The 15,193-nt window shown below is 51.4% G+C and overlaps 1 protein-coding gene across 1 annotated transcript in view; it reads left to right on the top strand.

The window, feature by feature from the left end:
• LOC308579732 (alpha-2-macroglobulin-like) overlaps window positions 1–14,426 on the top strand; it is a gene marked incomplete at its 5' end in the record, with an annotated part of 69,501 nt that extends 55,075 nt beyond the window's left edge. The window contains 7 exons of the mRNA XM_081180665.1: window positions 1,216–1,434; window positions 8,277–8,404; window positions 8,697–8,787; window positions 9,813–9,881; window positions 11,812–11,914; window positions 12,140–12,181; window positions 13,580–14,426. Of these exons, the coding sequence (XP_081036791.1) occupies window positions 1,216–1,434; window positions 8,277–8,404; window positions 8,697–8,787; window positions 9,813–9,881; window positions 11,812–11,914; window positions 12,140–12,181; window positions 13,580–13,605 (678 nt within the window). The 3' untranslated portion in view covers window positions 13,606–14,426. The remainder of the gene's footprint in view (window positions 1–1,215; window positions 1,435–8,276; window positions 8,405–8,696; window positions 8,788–9,812; window positions 9,882–11,811; window positions 11,915–12,139; window positions 12,182–13,579) is intronic.
• Window positions 14,427–15,193: the final 767 nt, after the last annotated feature.

Genomic DNA, 15,193 nt, shown 5'->3' with positions numbered 1-15,193 from the left:
AGGTGACTCGGAAACTGCAATTAATCCAGAATGCGGCAGCTAGACTGGTGACTGGGAGTGGCCGCCAAGACCATATAACACCGGTCCTGAAAGATCATCATTGGCTCCCAGTATGTTTCTGAGCACAATTCAAAGTGTTGGTGCTGACCTTTAAAGTCCTAACTGGCCTCGGTCCTGTATACTAGAAGGAGCATCTCCACCTCCATCATCCAGCCCGGACACTGTGATCCAGCTCTGACGGCCTCCTGGCAGTTCCCTTGCTGTGAGAAGTGAGGTTACAGGGAACTAGGCAGAGGGCCTTCTCAGTAGTGGCGCCTGCCCTGTGGAACGCCCTCCCAGCAGATGTCAAAGCAACAAACAACTATTTTACTTTTAAAAGACACCCGAAGGCGGCCCTGTTTAGGGAGGCTTTTAATGTCTGACTCTGTATTGTTTTTGATATTTGGTTGGAAGCCGCCCAGAAAGGCTGGGGAGACCCAGTCAGATGGGCGGGGTATAAATAAATTATGATTATGATTATGATTATGATTATGATTATGATTATGATTATTATTACTCCACAATGTGGAAATGCATTCCCAACAAAAGAGGACAACAGACTTGTGCAGAGAAAGAGATGGAAATGTGGAAATGATTACTGTAATGTATAGAAATGCAAGACTAGAGCAAAGAGGACTGTGACCTCTGTGCCTGCCTAGTCTGCTGTCCGGATGGGCAACTCTTGTGTGCCAAGGCCCAGTGACCCGCAGTTCCCTAGTGGATAGTAACCTCCCTCCATCCAAACAAAGGCTTACTCAACGCCTAACCTCACAAAGTTGTGACGATTGCTACAAGGTAGGTGTATACCAAATGGCTGGTGTGAAGGTCGCGAGAGGGGGTTCTCTGGCCATGCCACGATTTAAATTTCCCACGGCCACGCCTCCTGCTGACACTAATTGGTCGGTGGAGCTACCCCTGGGCGGGGCCCTGCCCAGCGACGCAGCCTAGATGGCAAAAGTGGCAACGTGTTTAAGTTGCTAACTGTACATTGGGATCTGCTCTGGATCAAAAGGAGTAGAATTCATGACAAGATGGATGACAATTAGGGAGCCCTTCCAAGTCTGCAGTTCTACTAGTCTATGATAACTGGACTTCAACCAGGGGACAACTTCAAACTGAGGACTGTTCTCTCTACAACAAGGTCCATGCCCACCTTCCTCTTGGTCTGTGTTGCAGGACACTGTGGTTGCCCTCCAGGCCCTCTCCCTCTACGGTGCCGTTACCTATTACAACAGCAGCATGGGCGCAGAAGTGACCCTGAGCTCCACAGGGGGCGTCCTGAGGCAGTTCCATGTGGACAGCACCAACCGCCTGCTTCTCCAGTGCCAGGCTCTGCCCAGAGTGCCAGGGGACTACGTCAGCACGGCCACGGGGGAAGGCTGTGTCCACGTCCAGGTGAGTGAGTGTCCCACCCGGGATGGGTGCCTGGGAAAGAGAAAGTGTGACATGGATCACAGCAACACAACTGCCTGGGCCAGCACTGCCTGGCGCAAAGATCGGGTGGCCCACGAGACTGTTGAGGTTGCACAAGGTGGTGGCAGCTTTGCTTTGGAAGACATTGCCCTGCCCTAGAAATGATCAGCTCCTTCTGGTGGAGTATGGAGAAACCAAGTTGGGGCAGTTGCCCCGAGCAGGTAGCAAGAACAAAAGGATAGGGGGACCCCGATCTTGGCAGCAGTATGTTTGGAAATGATCTAGGGGTCAACACTGTGTTAGCCATGAAGCTAATGCAGTTCTAGACTGCATCAGTGGAAGCATTGTGTCCAGATCAAGAGAAGTAATAGTACCAATGCCTGGAGTATTGTGTCCAATTATGGGCACCAAAGTTTAAGAAAGGTATTGAAAAGCTGGAATGTGTGCAGAGGAGGGCAACCAAGACGATCAAAGGTCTGGAGACCAAGCCTTATGAGGAACAATTGAGGGAGCTGGGTATCTTTGGTCTGGAGAAGAGAAGACTGAGGGGTGACATGATAGTCAACTTCAAACAAACTGAAGGGCTGTCACATGGAGGATGGAGCAAGCTTGTTTTCTGCTGCTCCAGTGGGTAGGACCAATGGGTTCAAAATACAATAAAAGAGATTCCAACTAATCATTGGGAAGAACTTTCTGACAGTAAGAGCTGTTTGGAGGGTAGTGGGCAGTCCTTCACTGGAGATTTTAAATGGAGTTGGGATGGCCATCCGTTAGGGATTCCTTAGCTAGGATTCCTGCATTTCATGGGGTTGGACAAATGATCCTTGGGATCCCTTCCAACTCTACTATGGTTCTGTGACCAGTAAGCAAGGGCTTATCACAACTTAGCAAGCCAGGGAATGGAAATAGGTCATTCAGAATCCTAGAGATGTGCCAATGAAGGGATAAGTTGTTCCAGCAAAGGCTAGATGCTAACCGAACCATTATATTGTCTCTAAGACCCACCACCCTTAAAGGGGCAGACCTCCAGCCTGAAGCTGGGGCCTGTGTCCTCTCTCTGCTAACTCTCATACAGCCCTCAGGTGTGAGGACTCTGGCCCCTCTGGGGGTATTGGCTAGGGGGCTGCATTGGTTGATGGGCTCAGTGATGCCAAGATCCATATTAGCCCCTTGTGTCACAGTCTGGTTCACAGGTGATCGAAATTGTTATGTACTGAGTTGAATAGGATCCAAACTGAAGCAGTCTGATTAGTCCCAGAACAATAGGATTCAGAATGCAGCAGTCTGATTGGTCCTAGAACAATGCAGCAGTATGATTGGTTGGCAGGAACCACCCAATCCTGCTCCAGATATAAGTGAATCCACAACCTGATTGGCTTACAGTAGAATTCCGGAATTAGCCAATCATGTGCAGCCCATGGTGTAAATAATGTATATAAAGCAGATACTGTGAGGGGACTTTCATTCATTCCTCCTCACCACTATGAGCTGAATAAAGAGCATGAAATCACTTTGCGACTCTGAGTATATTTCACTGGCGACGAAGGTGGGATCCCGCTGAGCTGACTGCCACACACAGCACCGCAGCACCGCCACCTGCCGCACCGCTGCCTCGCACCGTGTATCCAGGCTTCTGCTCCGGGACACAAGGAACTCAGAATGGCAACCGACAGCAGCTTCTCGCCATTCAACCCAGCATCTGGAGACTGGGAAGCGTATGCCTCCCGTTTCACCTTCCTCCTAGAAGCCAAAGGGGTCACCGACGAAGAAGACGCCAAGAAGAGGGCGATATTCTTCAGCGTCTGCGGAGAGGAGACGTTTGAAATCGCCCAGGCTCTTCTTGCGCCTGAAGACGTCGTACTGTTCCATACAAAACAATAATGGAACAGCTGAAGGGGCACTTTTCGCCGCAGCCCTCAGTGGTGGCTCGTCGAAATGCCTTCTACGCAAAGCGACAAGCCCCTGGGGAAACCATAACTGGGTTTGTGACCTCTCTCCGCCAAGCCGCCTGGTTCTGCAACTTCTCAGAGCTGGAGAACATGCTTCGTGACCGCCTCGTCGGTGGCCTGAAGGATGAGAAGCTGCAACGACGCCTCTACGCTAAGAAGGACCTAACGTTCCAGGTCGCTCTGGAGGAGGCCCTGGCAACGGAAGCTGCCGAGAGGTCGACGCAAGAGGCACGGCCAAGCCTGCCATCCCAACCGAGGGTCCACCACGAAGACCTCACCGACGACTCAGGATCCGACAGGGAGGAGGTGCACCGAGTACAGCAGCGCACTCAAGCAGCGCACAAACCACAGCTGCCTCGACGAGAAGGAGGAAACTGCGCAAGCTGCGGGGAGAGTCATGGGAGGAGGACCTGCCGTTTCCGCAACGCAGAGTGCAGGCAGTGCAGAAAATCAGGACACATCGCCTGGGTGTGTCGGGCTCGGCCCAGCCGACACCAGGCATCAGACGACCAACCCAAGAGCCCCAGGTCCCGGGGCCCAACGCACCAAGGCAACTCGACAGAGCTCACGGACTGCCAGGTATACCAGTTGCCCCACCCCAACGTAGAGAAAATTTATGTAGAGGTACAGATAGAGGGGGCCCCATGCCGCATGGAGCTTGACACGGGTTCAACTCTATCCATAATCTCGGCAAGGACCTTAAGGAAACTGTGTCCTACTGGGGGTCCCAAACTCAGGCCGGCCCCATTCACCCTACGGGACTTCCAGAAACGTAAGGTCCCCACAATGGGGGTGGGGACCTTCAGGGTGCAATACCGAGGGCGGACGCAGCAACTGGACTTGCTTGTGGTCAAGGGCCCCTACATTAGCTTACTGGGATTGGCATGGTTTGGACCACTGGGGCTAGCCATCACCGGGGTGAACCACACTACCTTACAAGTGGACGTGGACGCCATCTGCAAGGAATTTCCAGGGGTTTTCGATGGGAAATTGGGACAGTATACGGGCCCCCCCATTGCGCTACAGCTTGACCCCGCAGTACGACCGGTCAGGCTCAAGGCCCGCTGGGTCCCGTTCGCCTTGAATCCCCGTATAGACGAGGAATTGGACCGACTCGTGGAGCAAGGAGTGCTGGAGCCGGTGCCTAATGCCCCCTGGGAAACCCCAATCGTCACACCCGTCAAGCCTAATGGTTCGGTCCGCATCTGCGCAGACTACAAATGTACCATAAACAAGGCCCTCACGGCCCATGCATACCCAGTGCCAGTGGTCAGCCATGTCCTTGCCACCCTGGCTGGGTCGAAAATTTTTGGCAAGCTGGACTTGGCCCAAGCATATCAACAGCTGCCAGTAGATGAGGCCACAGCAGAGGCACAGACGATTGTGACGCACAGAGGAGCGTTCAGGGTAAAGCGGCTGCAATTCGGGGTCAGCGTGGCACCAGGCATATTCCAGAATCTAATGGACTCGCTCCTTAAAGGGATTCCTGGCGTCACCCCCTTCTTCGATGATGTGTTGATTGCCGGGCCCACACCAGAGGAGTTCGAGGACCGCCTCCGCACCATTCTACACCGTTTCCAGACGGCGGGTCTCAAGGTGAAGCGGGAAAAATGTCTACTAGGAGTGCCTCAGGTGGACTTTCTGGGATTTATGGTGGACGCAGAAGGGGTCCACCCGACTGGGGACAAGGTACGGGCCATTTGTGATGCCCCAGCGCCCAAGAGCAAGACTGAACTTCAGGCCTTCTTGGGACTACTGAACTTTTACCATTCCTTCCTTCCCCACAAGGCGGCGGTAGCGGAGCCCCTACACAGACTCCTGGACAAGCGGGCCCCTTGGGTGTGGGGCCAGCGCCAGGAGGCCGCATTCCAGGCAGTCAAGGACTTGCTTGTCTCAAACTCTGTCTTGGCACACTTCGACGAGAGGCTGCCGGTGGTGCTAGCATGCGACGCCTCACCCTATGGCATTGGCGCTGTCCTGGGGCACCAACTCCCGGATGGAAGAGAGGTACCGGTGGCATACTTTCCCCAGACACTCAACGCAACCGAGCGGAACTACTCGCAAATCGACAAGGAGGGTCTGGCAATCGTGAAGGGAGTAAAAAAATTCCACGATTTCTTGTACGGGCGGCCCTTCACCATGGTGACTGACCACAAGCCGTTGCTTGGCTTCTTTGCCCCCGAAAAACAGACCCCCCAAGTGCTGTCTCCTCGCGTCCTCAGGTGGTCAATTTTCCTTGCCAGCTACCAGTATGCACTGATTCACCGACCTGGGAAGGCGATGGGCCATGCGGACGCCCTCAGCAGGCTACCACTACCGGAAACAGGCCCTGACCCAGCACCTGCACAAGAGGTTATGAGCCTGGAGCTGCTTCCCGACCGCCCCATTCAGGCACAAGAAGTTGCCCACCATTCCAAGAAAGATAGGGTCATCTCCCGAGTCCTGGACTGGGTGTGGAGGGGATGGCCCAGCAGCAGCCCCGGGCCAGAATTCGCCGGCTACACAACCGACAAACATAAACTGTCGGCCCACAAGGGGTGCCTGTTATGGGGAAGCAGAGTCGTTGTTCCCCAGCCCCTCCGCAAAAGGGTCCTCACAGCCCTACACGAGACACACCCAGGGGTAGTAAGAATGAAGGCCCTTGCCAGGAGTTATGTGTGGTGGCCGAGGATTGATGGAGAGATAGAGGCCTGGGTCAAACACTGCCAGGCCTGCCAAGAATTCCGCCCAGATCCCCCAAGGGCCCCAGTCCAGTCCTGGGAGTCCGCCCGAGCACCATGGTCACGCCTGCATGTGGATTTCACTGGCCCCTTTCAGGGGAAAACATTCTTCATAGTGGTGGACTCCTACACCAAATGGCTGGAAGTCGCACTGGTACCGTCCACTTCCACGTCCGCAGCCATCCGGGTACTACGCAGGCTGTTTGCAACCCACGGGCTCCCTGACACTCTCGTCTCAGACAACGGGACTGCATTTACGTCAGGAGAATTCCAAACCTTCACAGCACAGAACGCCATCCGCCACATCCGTTCTGCGCCGTTCCACCCTGCCACCAATGGCCAAGCAGAGTGCATGGTGCGGACCACCAAGGACACCCTTCGCCGCATGACGCAAGGGGACTGGGAGTACCGCCTTGCCACATTCCTTCTAGCACAGCACAGCACCCCCAGCTCAACGATTGGCCGGAGCCCCGCTGAACTACTAATGGGTCGGCGCCTTGCAATCAGATTGGACCGCCTTCACCCCGATAGAGCTCAGGATGAGGTAGTGGTGGGGGAAGGCAGGAACCCCCGGACCTTCGAGGCCCAGGACCCAGTGTACGCAAAGAATTTTGGAGCAGGCCCAGCATGGGTACCCGCCACAGTCACCAGGGTCACTGGCTCAGTGTCGTACGAGGTGCTAACGGATGGGGGGCAATGCTGGCGCCGCCACTGCGACCAGATACGGCGACGATTCCCGGGAGAAACCCAGGAGGAGGACAGGTCAGAGGAGTCCCAAGGGAACAGCGGGGCAGTGAGGCCCATAGAGCAGGAGGGGCCAGCAGGAGAGGCAGAATCAGTAAATACAGAGAGGACCCATGAGGCCGAAAGGACACCGGAACCAGAACCACGACTGAGCGAGCCGGTTGCACCAGACCAAACAGCCCCATCACAGCCAGCATCCTTGGAACACGAGCCAGAACCTGGAGCCCGGACCAGGGAACACCCCAGGCCGCAACGCACACGTAGGCCACCGGCGTACCTTGAGGACTATGAATGCGACCTCCCGGGCAGGACTGGAACTTAGAGGGGAGGGGTGTTATGTACTGAGTTGAATAGGATCCAAACTGAAGCAGTCTGATTGGTCCTAGAACAATAGGATCCAAATTGCAGCAGTCTGATTAGTCCTAGAACAATAGGATTCAGAATGCAGCAGTCTGATTGGTCCTAGGACAATGCAGCAGTATGATTGGTTGGCAGGAACCACCCAATCCTGCTCCAGATAGAAGTGAATCCACAACCTGATTGGCTTACAGTAGAATTCCGGAATTAGCCAATCATGTGCAGCCCATTGTGTAAATAATGTATATAAAGCAGATACTGTGAGGGGACATTCATTCATTCCTCCTCACCACTATGAGCTGAATAAAGAGCATGAAATCACTTTGCGACTCTGAGTATATTTCACAAATCCTGGCAGGGGACATCAGGACCAGGGGCAAAATGACCGGGTGGGAGCAGGAACGGGGGTCAGGAAGCCAAGAGTCCAAGGGTCAGAGAGCTGGGAGTCAAGAAGTCAAGGGTCCGAGGATCAAGAAGCAGGGAGTCAAGAAGCCAAGGTTCAAGGATCAGGAAGCAAGAAGCCAAACACAGCAAGGCAGGAAGCGTGTCACTGTGGCAAAGAGCCGAAGGGAAATGTTGACCTTTTATCCCTTCCCAGCTCTTGCGACCAGGTGCTGTGAGGTACCAATTGGCCTCACCTGTGTGGCCGCACCTTGCCTCTTCAGAACAAGTCCTGCAAAGTCCTATTGGTCACAGGGCCTGGCTCTTGCACGCACACCTGACACCTTGGTTGGCTGTGCTACTGCCCTCCTGGTTCCAGAGGCCTCTTACCCTCTGAGTTGGTGTCCAAGTCACTGTTGGAAACCTGGGTCATGCCTGATGCAGAGAGAGAGAGAGAGAGAGAGAGAGAGAGAGAGATAAAGACCCGCCCATCAGAAGTCAAGGAGATAAAAGAACTACACAACTTTTAGAAGACATCTGAAGGCAGCCCTGTATCGGGAATTTTTTAAATGTTTGATGTTTTACAATGTTTTTATGTGTGCTGGAAGCCACCCAGAGTTATTTATAAATAATAAAATTACTAATTATTATTAGAGCCCTGTTTCCTTTCCAGACCACTTTGAAATACAACGTGCATCCACACCAGGAAGAGGCACCGTTCACGCTGGAGGTGCGCACAGTTCCAGAGACCTGCGCTGGACCCAAAGCCCACAAAACCTTTGATGTTGCGATCAATGTCAGGTAGTCCCCTTCATTGGCCAAGGCTATTTGGGAATCTGGACCACTCCACAATCAGGATGTATTAGAACAGAGGTTCTCAACCTGTGGGTCCCCAGATGTTGTAGGACTACAGCTCCCATCATCCCTGCGCTCTGGCCTTGCTAGCTAGGGGTGATGGGAGTTGTAGTTCAACAACATCTGTGGACCCACAGGTTGAGAAAGGCTGTATTAGAAGATGGATAGATGGTTATGGGGTGGGCTGTCAGGGGCGAAGAGTGGTGCGATTATTTCCCCTCTCTCTTTGGGTTCTCAGTTACACCGGCAACCGACTGGCCTCCAACATGGCCATCGTTGATGTTAAGATGCTCTCAGGATTCGTCCCAGTGAAGCCATCCGTAAAGCAGGTAAGAGCTTCGTTTGTGTGTGAAGGCCCCGCCACAAACAGCAGCCTACTTCCTTGGCTGTAGGAGACTTGAGAAGACAAGAGCTGCCTTTGCCATATTGCCTACCTACCCCAGGCATCCTCTCTCCAAAAACAGCCACGAGGATCCCTCTGGGTGTCTCACAAACGGGACTTCTCCTTGTGTTTGTTAGGCTGTCTCCAAACTTTGCTACTCTGAGGCCTGCAACCTTTGTTCACAGAGGCGCCAGTGAGCTTTCGCAGCTGATGGATACAGTAATTGGCCATGGGATTGTCCAATCCCGTCTTGGTTTTAAAGTCAGCTGACCTAACGGGCATAATCATATCTTGGGGCTGCGAATGTTGTACTAGCTTGCAATGTCCACTAGCCACTAGGTAAGTCACTTGGAGACCTTCTGGTGACAAGTGACTAATAAGTCTAATGAATGAATGAATGAATGAATGAATGAATGAATGAATATAAGCCCAGGACACCACACAGCTCAACCTCATCTGCCAGGACTACAGAGAAGGCTCTCCTTGCCCTCACCTTAAGGTAGACTATGCTGCTCTCCCTGAGGCTTCAGAGATCACCTTTCCCCATATATGCCCACTCGACCCCTTCGACTAGTAGAACTGGCATTGTTACATTTGCCGCATAATACCCGTTCTGCATTTGTAAGAACTCAATCTTCTAGTGTGGCAGCACCTGCACTGTGGAACTCCCTGCCTCTTGACACCAGGCAACTGTTAAAAACATTCTTGTTTTGACAAGCCAACCCAGGGGCTTAGGAAGCTAATGCAAGTTTTAATCTGTTTTAGCTTTAATCTGTTTTAATCTGTTATAGCAGTCTACTGCTATATTAACTTTTTGAAAGTTTCAAACTATTGTTGCTGATGTTTCTTATTCAGAGATTTATGATTTTATCTTTTTCATGAACTGCTTTGAGGTTGCTTTTTTACAGTCAATAAGTGTACGGATTTTATGAAATAAAGAAGCAACAACAATCTTCATTTTGCGCCCACCAGCTGGAAAGCCACAATCTGGTCCAGCGCACGGAAGTGAGCATCAGTCATGTCCTGCTGTATTTGGAGAAGGTGAGCAAAGATGTCAGGCTTGGGCAATTCTCTCCTCCCCCGGGAGAATCAAGGAAGAAACAAGAAAGTTCGTATTTATGGTTTTATTCAGTCATTGTGTTGCAAGACAAAGAACCCAGCCCTGAACTCCACAGTGATGTTGCTCACTTTGAGGTCCTCCCCGTCTTTCCCCAGCAACAGTACCTGGCTCCATGGAGGGCCTCAGAAGACAAATGTCATTGAGCCCTTTGCCCTTGAATTCTAAGTGAGCGGAGAATCCGTGGGGATGGTGGTGCTTCTATGCTCTGTCTCTGTTGCCAGTTCTCCCCCTCCTTCTCCTAACAGCTCATAACTTGGCAGCTCTGTGTTCTGCTGTAATTCAATCCTGTTTCTCTCTTCTCCTGAAACTGCTGGAGAAAGGGGGGGGGCAATCCCCCCACCCCCTCCTCCTCCAATGGATGCAGAAGAGAAAGAGGAGGCGATCCCTAGCCCTCCTCTTCTGTCCAGTCCCTGACAAAAGAGGGCAGAGACAGGAGGCAGGAGAATCTCTCCTTTGGTCCAGTATACCTGAAGGAGCGTCTCCACCCCCATCGTTCTACCCGGACACTGAGGTCCAGCATCGAGGGCCTTCTGGCAGTTCCCTCCCTGCGAGAAGCCAAGTTACAGGGAACCAGGCAGAGGGCCTTCTCAGTAGTGGCACCTGCCCTGTGGAACGCCCTCCCACCAGATGTCAAAGACAAAAACAGCTACCAGACTTTTAGAAGAAACCTGAAGGCAGCCCTGTTTAGGGAAGCTTTTAATGTTTGATGTATTACAGTATTTTAATATTTTGTTGGACGCTACTCAGAGTGGCTGGGGAAGCCCAGCCAGATGGGCGGGGTATAAATAAATTATTATTATTATTATTATTATTATTACTACTACTATTACTATTATTATTATTATCTGGGTGCACCGGTGGGCAGAGTGAGAGGAAGGTGGGATTTGCTCCTCACACTCATTCCTTTGGAAACATGGATAAGCTACCAGGGAACTGGTTGAGCTCCTCTCTCTCTCTCTCTCTCTCTCTCTCTCTCTCTCTCTCTCTCTCTCTCTCTCTCTCTCTCATTGCAAACCAGCCATTGCACCTCCAAATTGCATAATGGGAGTACTGCAATATTGATTCTGTGATTCCACAATCACTTGGCTATGTGAGAGGAGGGAAGAGAGCATGATGCTGTTCAAACCCTTCCTCTTCTTCACCTCAAGGAAGGACAGAGGGATGGTGGGGAGCCTGTGGAGGAGATTTCCTTCCCGCATAGAAGGTTGGAGTTCGTTGGGAGAGAAGGCTTGGCATTCAGGGTACCTCTCTGAATGCTGCTCATTGTAGCCGCTGGAGATGTGCAGGGCATCAGATGGAGAAGACTGTAACTGTGTGTGAGGGAGGCACTGACAAACCAGAAGCCCTAAACAATCCCACCAGTGCTCCTTACACACCCATTGCAGAAGGGGGCCGATCAGATACGGGGAAATGAACCTTCTGGAGAAGCCGTCCTAGAGAAAAGACAAAGTTTTGTTCATGCCCTCCGCCATTTCTTTGCTGGGTGTGTGAAGGTCTGTCTTAGCTGCCAGTTGACTCATATCTGATAATAATAATATCTGGCCGCATCTAAAGATGGGTCTCGATCTTATGTGGTTTAGACTGCCGCTCCCTCTCACCAGTCTAGCTGCCGCATTCTGGATTAGTTGTAGTTGCCAGGTCACCTTCAAAGGTAGCCCCACATAGAGCGCATTGCAGTAGTCCAAGTGGAAGATAACCAGAGCATGCACCACTCTGGCGAGTCAGTCTGTGGGCAAGGAGGGTCTCAGCCTGCGCACCAGATGGAGCGAGTAGACAGCTGCCCTGGACACAGAATCTCAGCAGTCTTGTGATTCTGTATCTCAAGTGATGATCCCACCTGCTTGTCCACAGGTGACCAACATGACCCAGAGCTACACCTTCACTGTGGAGCAGGTCGTGCCTGTCCAGAACTTAAAGCCGGCTGTGGCAAGAGTCTATGATTACTATGAAACAGGTGAGAAAGGCCCCCCACATTGAAGACCATTAAGGTTCACATATCCCACTTCTTAGTTAACTCCCAAAGCAAAATTTAGAACCGTCATGCAATAGCTGCTTTTATGAGCATTCTGCAACCAACCCCTTAAAAACCACCCACTTGTCTAAAAGTGGTGATGGAGAAAGCTCTGGGGGGCAGAGGCTGGCCTGACCATCTTTCTCTGTTGCTTCCCTCTCTTTCCAGATGATGGTGCTGATGCAGAGTACAGCGCCCCCTGCAGTACAGGTAGAGTATGAACAGAGATTGCCTTGTGCAAATCTGAACTGGCTCGAAACTACCAAAGGCCACCCCAGACCATAATCCAGCTTTCTTCGGGGGGCAGGACATGATATAGGGGAGTGGTTTCCAAACCTTTTAGGGCCTCTGCCCCCTTGTTTCCCTAAAAATCATCCTCCCCTCATAGTTGTCAATGTTTCCCTTTTTAAAAGGAAAATTCCCTTATTCCGAATAGGATTCCTCGCAAGAAAAGTTGACAGCTATGTGCTACCCTACCCTCAGTGGCGTAGCGTGGGAGGTGCAGGGGGGGCCGGCCACACCGGGCGCAACATCTGGGGGGGGGGCGCGCTCGCACTCGCAGCTCTCTGCCCCTACCTGGCTCACTCACTCTCTCTCACTGCAGTGCTGGCTGTGCGAATCCGATCCGAGCCGCTGGGTCGCCGCCCACTGTGGAGGGGGTGTGTGCCAGGCGTGGGGTGCGGAGAGAGAGCGAGGGACTATCTGGGGAAGGGACAGTGCAGCGGCCGCCCAGCGCAGCGCTGAGCGTGGGAGAGAACCACACCAGACCAGACCAGGCAGCAGCAAGAAGAAGCTGGCAGCGGGGGCAGGTTAGGGGGCGCAAATTACTTGCCTTGCCTCGGGTTAGGGGGCGCAAATTACTTGCCTTGCCCCGGGTTAGGGGGCGCAAATTACTTGCCTTGCCTCGGGTTAGGGTGTGCAAATTACTTGCCTTGCCTCGGGTTAGGGTGTGCAAATTACTTGCCTTGCCTCGGGTTAGGGGGCGCAAATTACTTGCCTTGCCTCGGGTTAGGGGGTGCAAATTACTTGCCTTGCCCCGGGTGCTGACAACCCACGCTACGCCGCTGCCTACCCTATAAAAAGCATTATTCAAAACAGCAGTTTTCACGACCCACGAATGAAGGCAATAACACAATAAAATTCAAAACAGTGGCAATGAATTGCATGTTTATGCAAAACCCAATTCAACTCTTTCATTGATTCAACAAAACGGATGAGTTTGATGCAGTGCTGCCAGATTTTTAAAGGCTGATAGTCATTTACACTTCCAGCACCGCCCCCTTGCTGCCCTCTTGCCTCTTAGCACCACCCCAAGTCATCCCACTGCCCCCCAGGGCATGGTACTGCCCATTTTGGGAACCACTGATTTAGCGTCCTGGATTAAAGCGACTTGAATGGAGGCCAGGCCTCCTGTTGGGCAGGTTGAGGGGCCCTGCCTGGGCTTCTAGGTTTGGGGAAGGGCATGAAATGGCAGTAGTTGGGCATATGGGGGGTTTGGAGGGGGGTTGCCATCTGGATCTCCTGCCTCTGTTTCCCCAGAGCATATTGGGACACTTGTGGGTGAATGCTTGGCCAAAGGAGATTCTTATGCTCTTTCCTCCACTGCAGCCGAAACTAAACAGGGGAATGAATGATGAAGAATGCAGCCCATCGCTTCCCAGGCGGACTCTGCTGGCGTCTGGTCCCCTCGCTGACCCAAATAGGGCTAATTTAGCCAGCTAGCCCTGGTGATCGTCTAATGTTTATTGGATGGATTTCCCCCCTAAATTGATTTTTTAATTCTGAATTTATTGTTACTCACGTTTTATACTGCATTTTATGCTGTTTCTTGTTGCATCAATTAAGTGTTTTAAATTTGTTGTTAGCTGCCCTTAGCCCAGTTTTCTGAACCGGGATGGGCGGGGTATAAATAAAAAAGTATTATTATTATTATTATTATTATTATTATTATTATTATTATTATTATCATCTTCCTTCCACCGGATAAGGAGGGGGGACAGAGCAGCTGGGACAGAGCAGTGGCTGTGAAGAGGGAAGAAGGATTTCTCCAAATGCAAGGCTCGTCCACATCTCTGCTTTCCCCTGGGAAAAAGCCACTTTTTACCGCTGAGTCGGAGCAAACATTGATTGGGTTTTCTCCATCTTGAGGTTTGCTCTGATTTAGCGCTCAAGAGAGGGTTATCCAAGGGAAAGTAGTGGGGTAAAGGGATTTTTTCTAGAAATGGGACAAGCGGAAGTGTGTGGCCCAATTTGTTTATTCCACCCCTTGATAGTCGCAAAGGTCTGAACTGCAGCCTGCTCTGGCAAAACCCGGAATAACAAAAGGAAGAAGAGGGGATCGCTACAAACTCAGGAACCTCCTTTGTTGTTTTTTCTTTTCATTTTGAGACCCTTCTGTATGGCTTCAATTTCCCTCTACAGGATAAAATAAAAGAGAACCCTATTTTTTATTCCAGTCATGTCTCAAGCATATCTCTGCAGGCATTTCTGGGGTGGGATGTGGTGCGAATCCAACCATTTATTTTTGGTGTTTTATATTCTCTGATGCATTTTAGTTTTCCAACTGGCCAAAATCAAACAGCATTAGGGTTGAGCAGCCAGTTGAGCAGCAAACTCATAAAGCAGGTTGCTGCTGAAGGGTGCATGCGGTTTGTGTGTGTGTGGCTTCAGATGGAGCAGATGAAAGAACATAAGAAGAGTCCTGGTGGATCAGGCCCATGGCCCTTATAGTCCAGCATCCTGATCTCACAGTGGCCAAGCAGATGTCCTCTAGGAAACCCACAAGCCAATCAATCAATCAATCAATCAATCAATCAATCAATCATTTTATTCGACCGTCAGTCAGTAAAAATAAAAAATACATTTGTCAGTACACAGTTAAAACTCCAGGAAGGTTTTAGAACTTAGTCAACACTAAAATGGGCTAAACAGATAGCCCCATATCAATACATTCAATTATAGTCTTGCGACGCTTAAAAGCTAAAAAAAGAAATTTGGCCACCAGGGAAGGTATAGCTCTAGTGACGTTATTCAGCAAATGTAAAACCTGGTTTTCTCCGGGTAGGAAGCTAGATTGACATAGGAGTGGGTCTATAAAATTTTGTCTAAGCTCTGCATAAGAAGGGCAAGTCAAGAGAATGTGTTCGGTGGACTCAACCACACCCATGGCACAATGACAGGTTCTCTGGGCGTATGGTACTCCCCTGTACCTTCCCCACAATA

The sequence above is a fragment of the Podarcis bocagei genome (genome assembly GCF_964188305.1).
Source record: "Podarcis bocagei genome assembly, chromosome: 2".
NCBI lineage: Eukaryota > Metazoa > Chordata > Lepidosauria > Squamata > Lacertidae > Podarcis > Podarcis bocagei.
The sequence above is the reverse complement of the archived record's forward strand: the minus strand, read 5'-3'. Positions and strand labels throughout refer to the sequence as shown.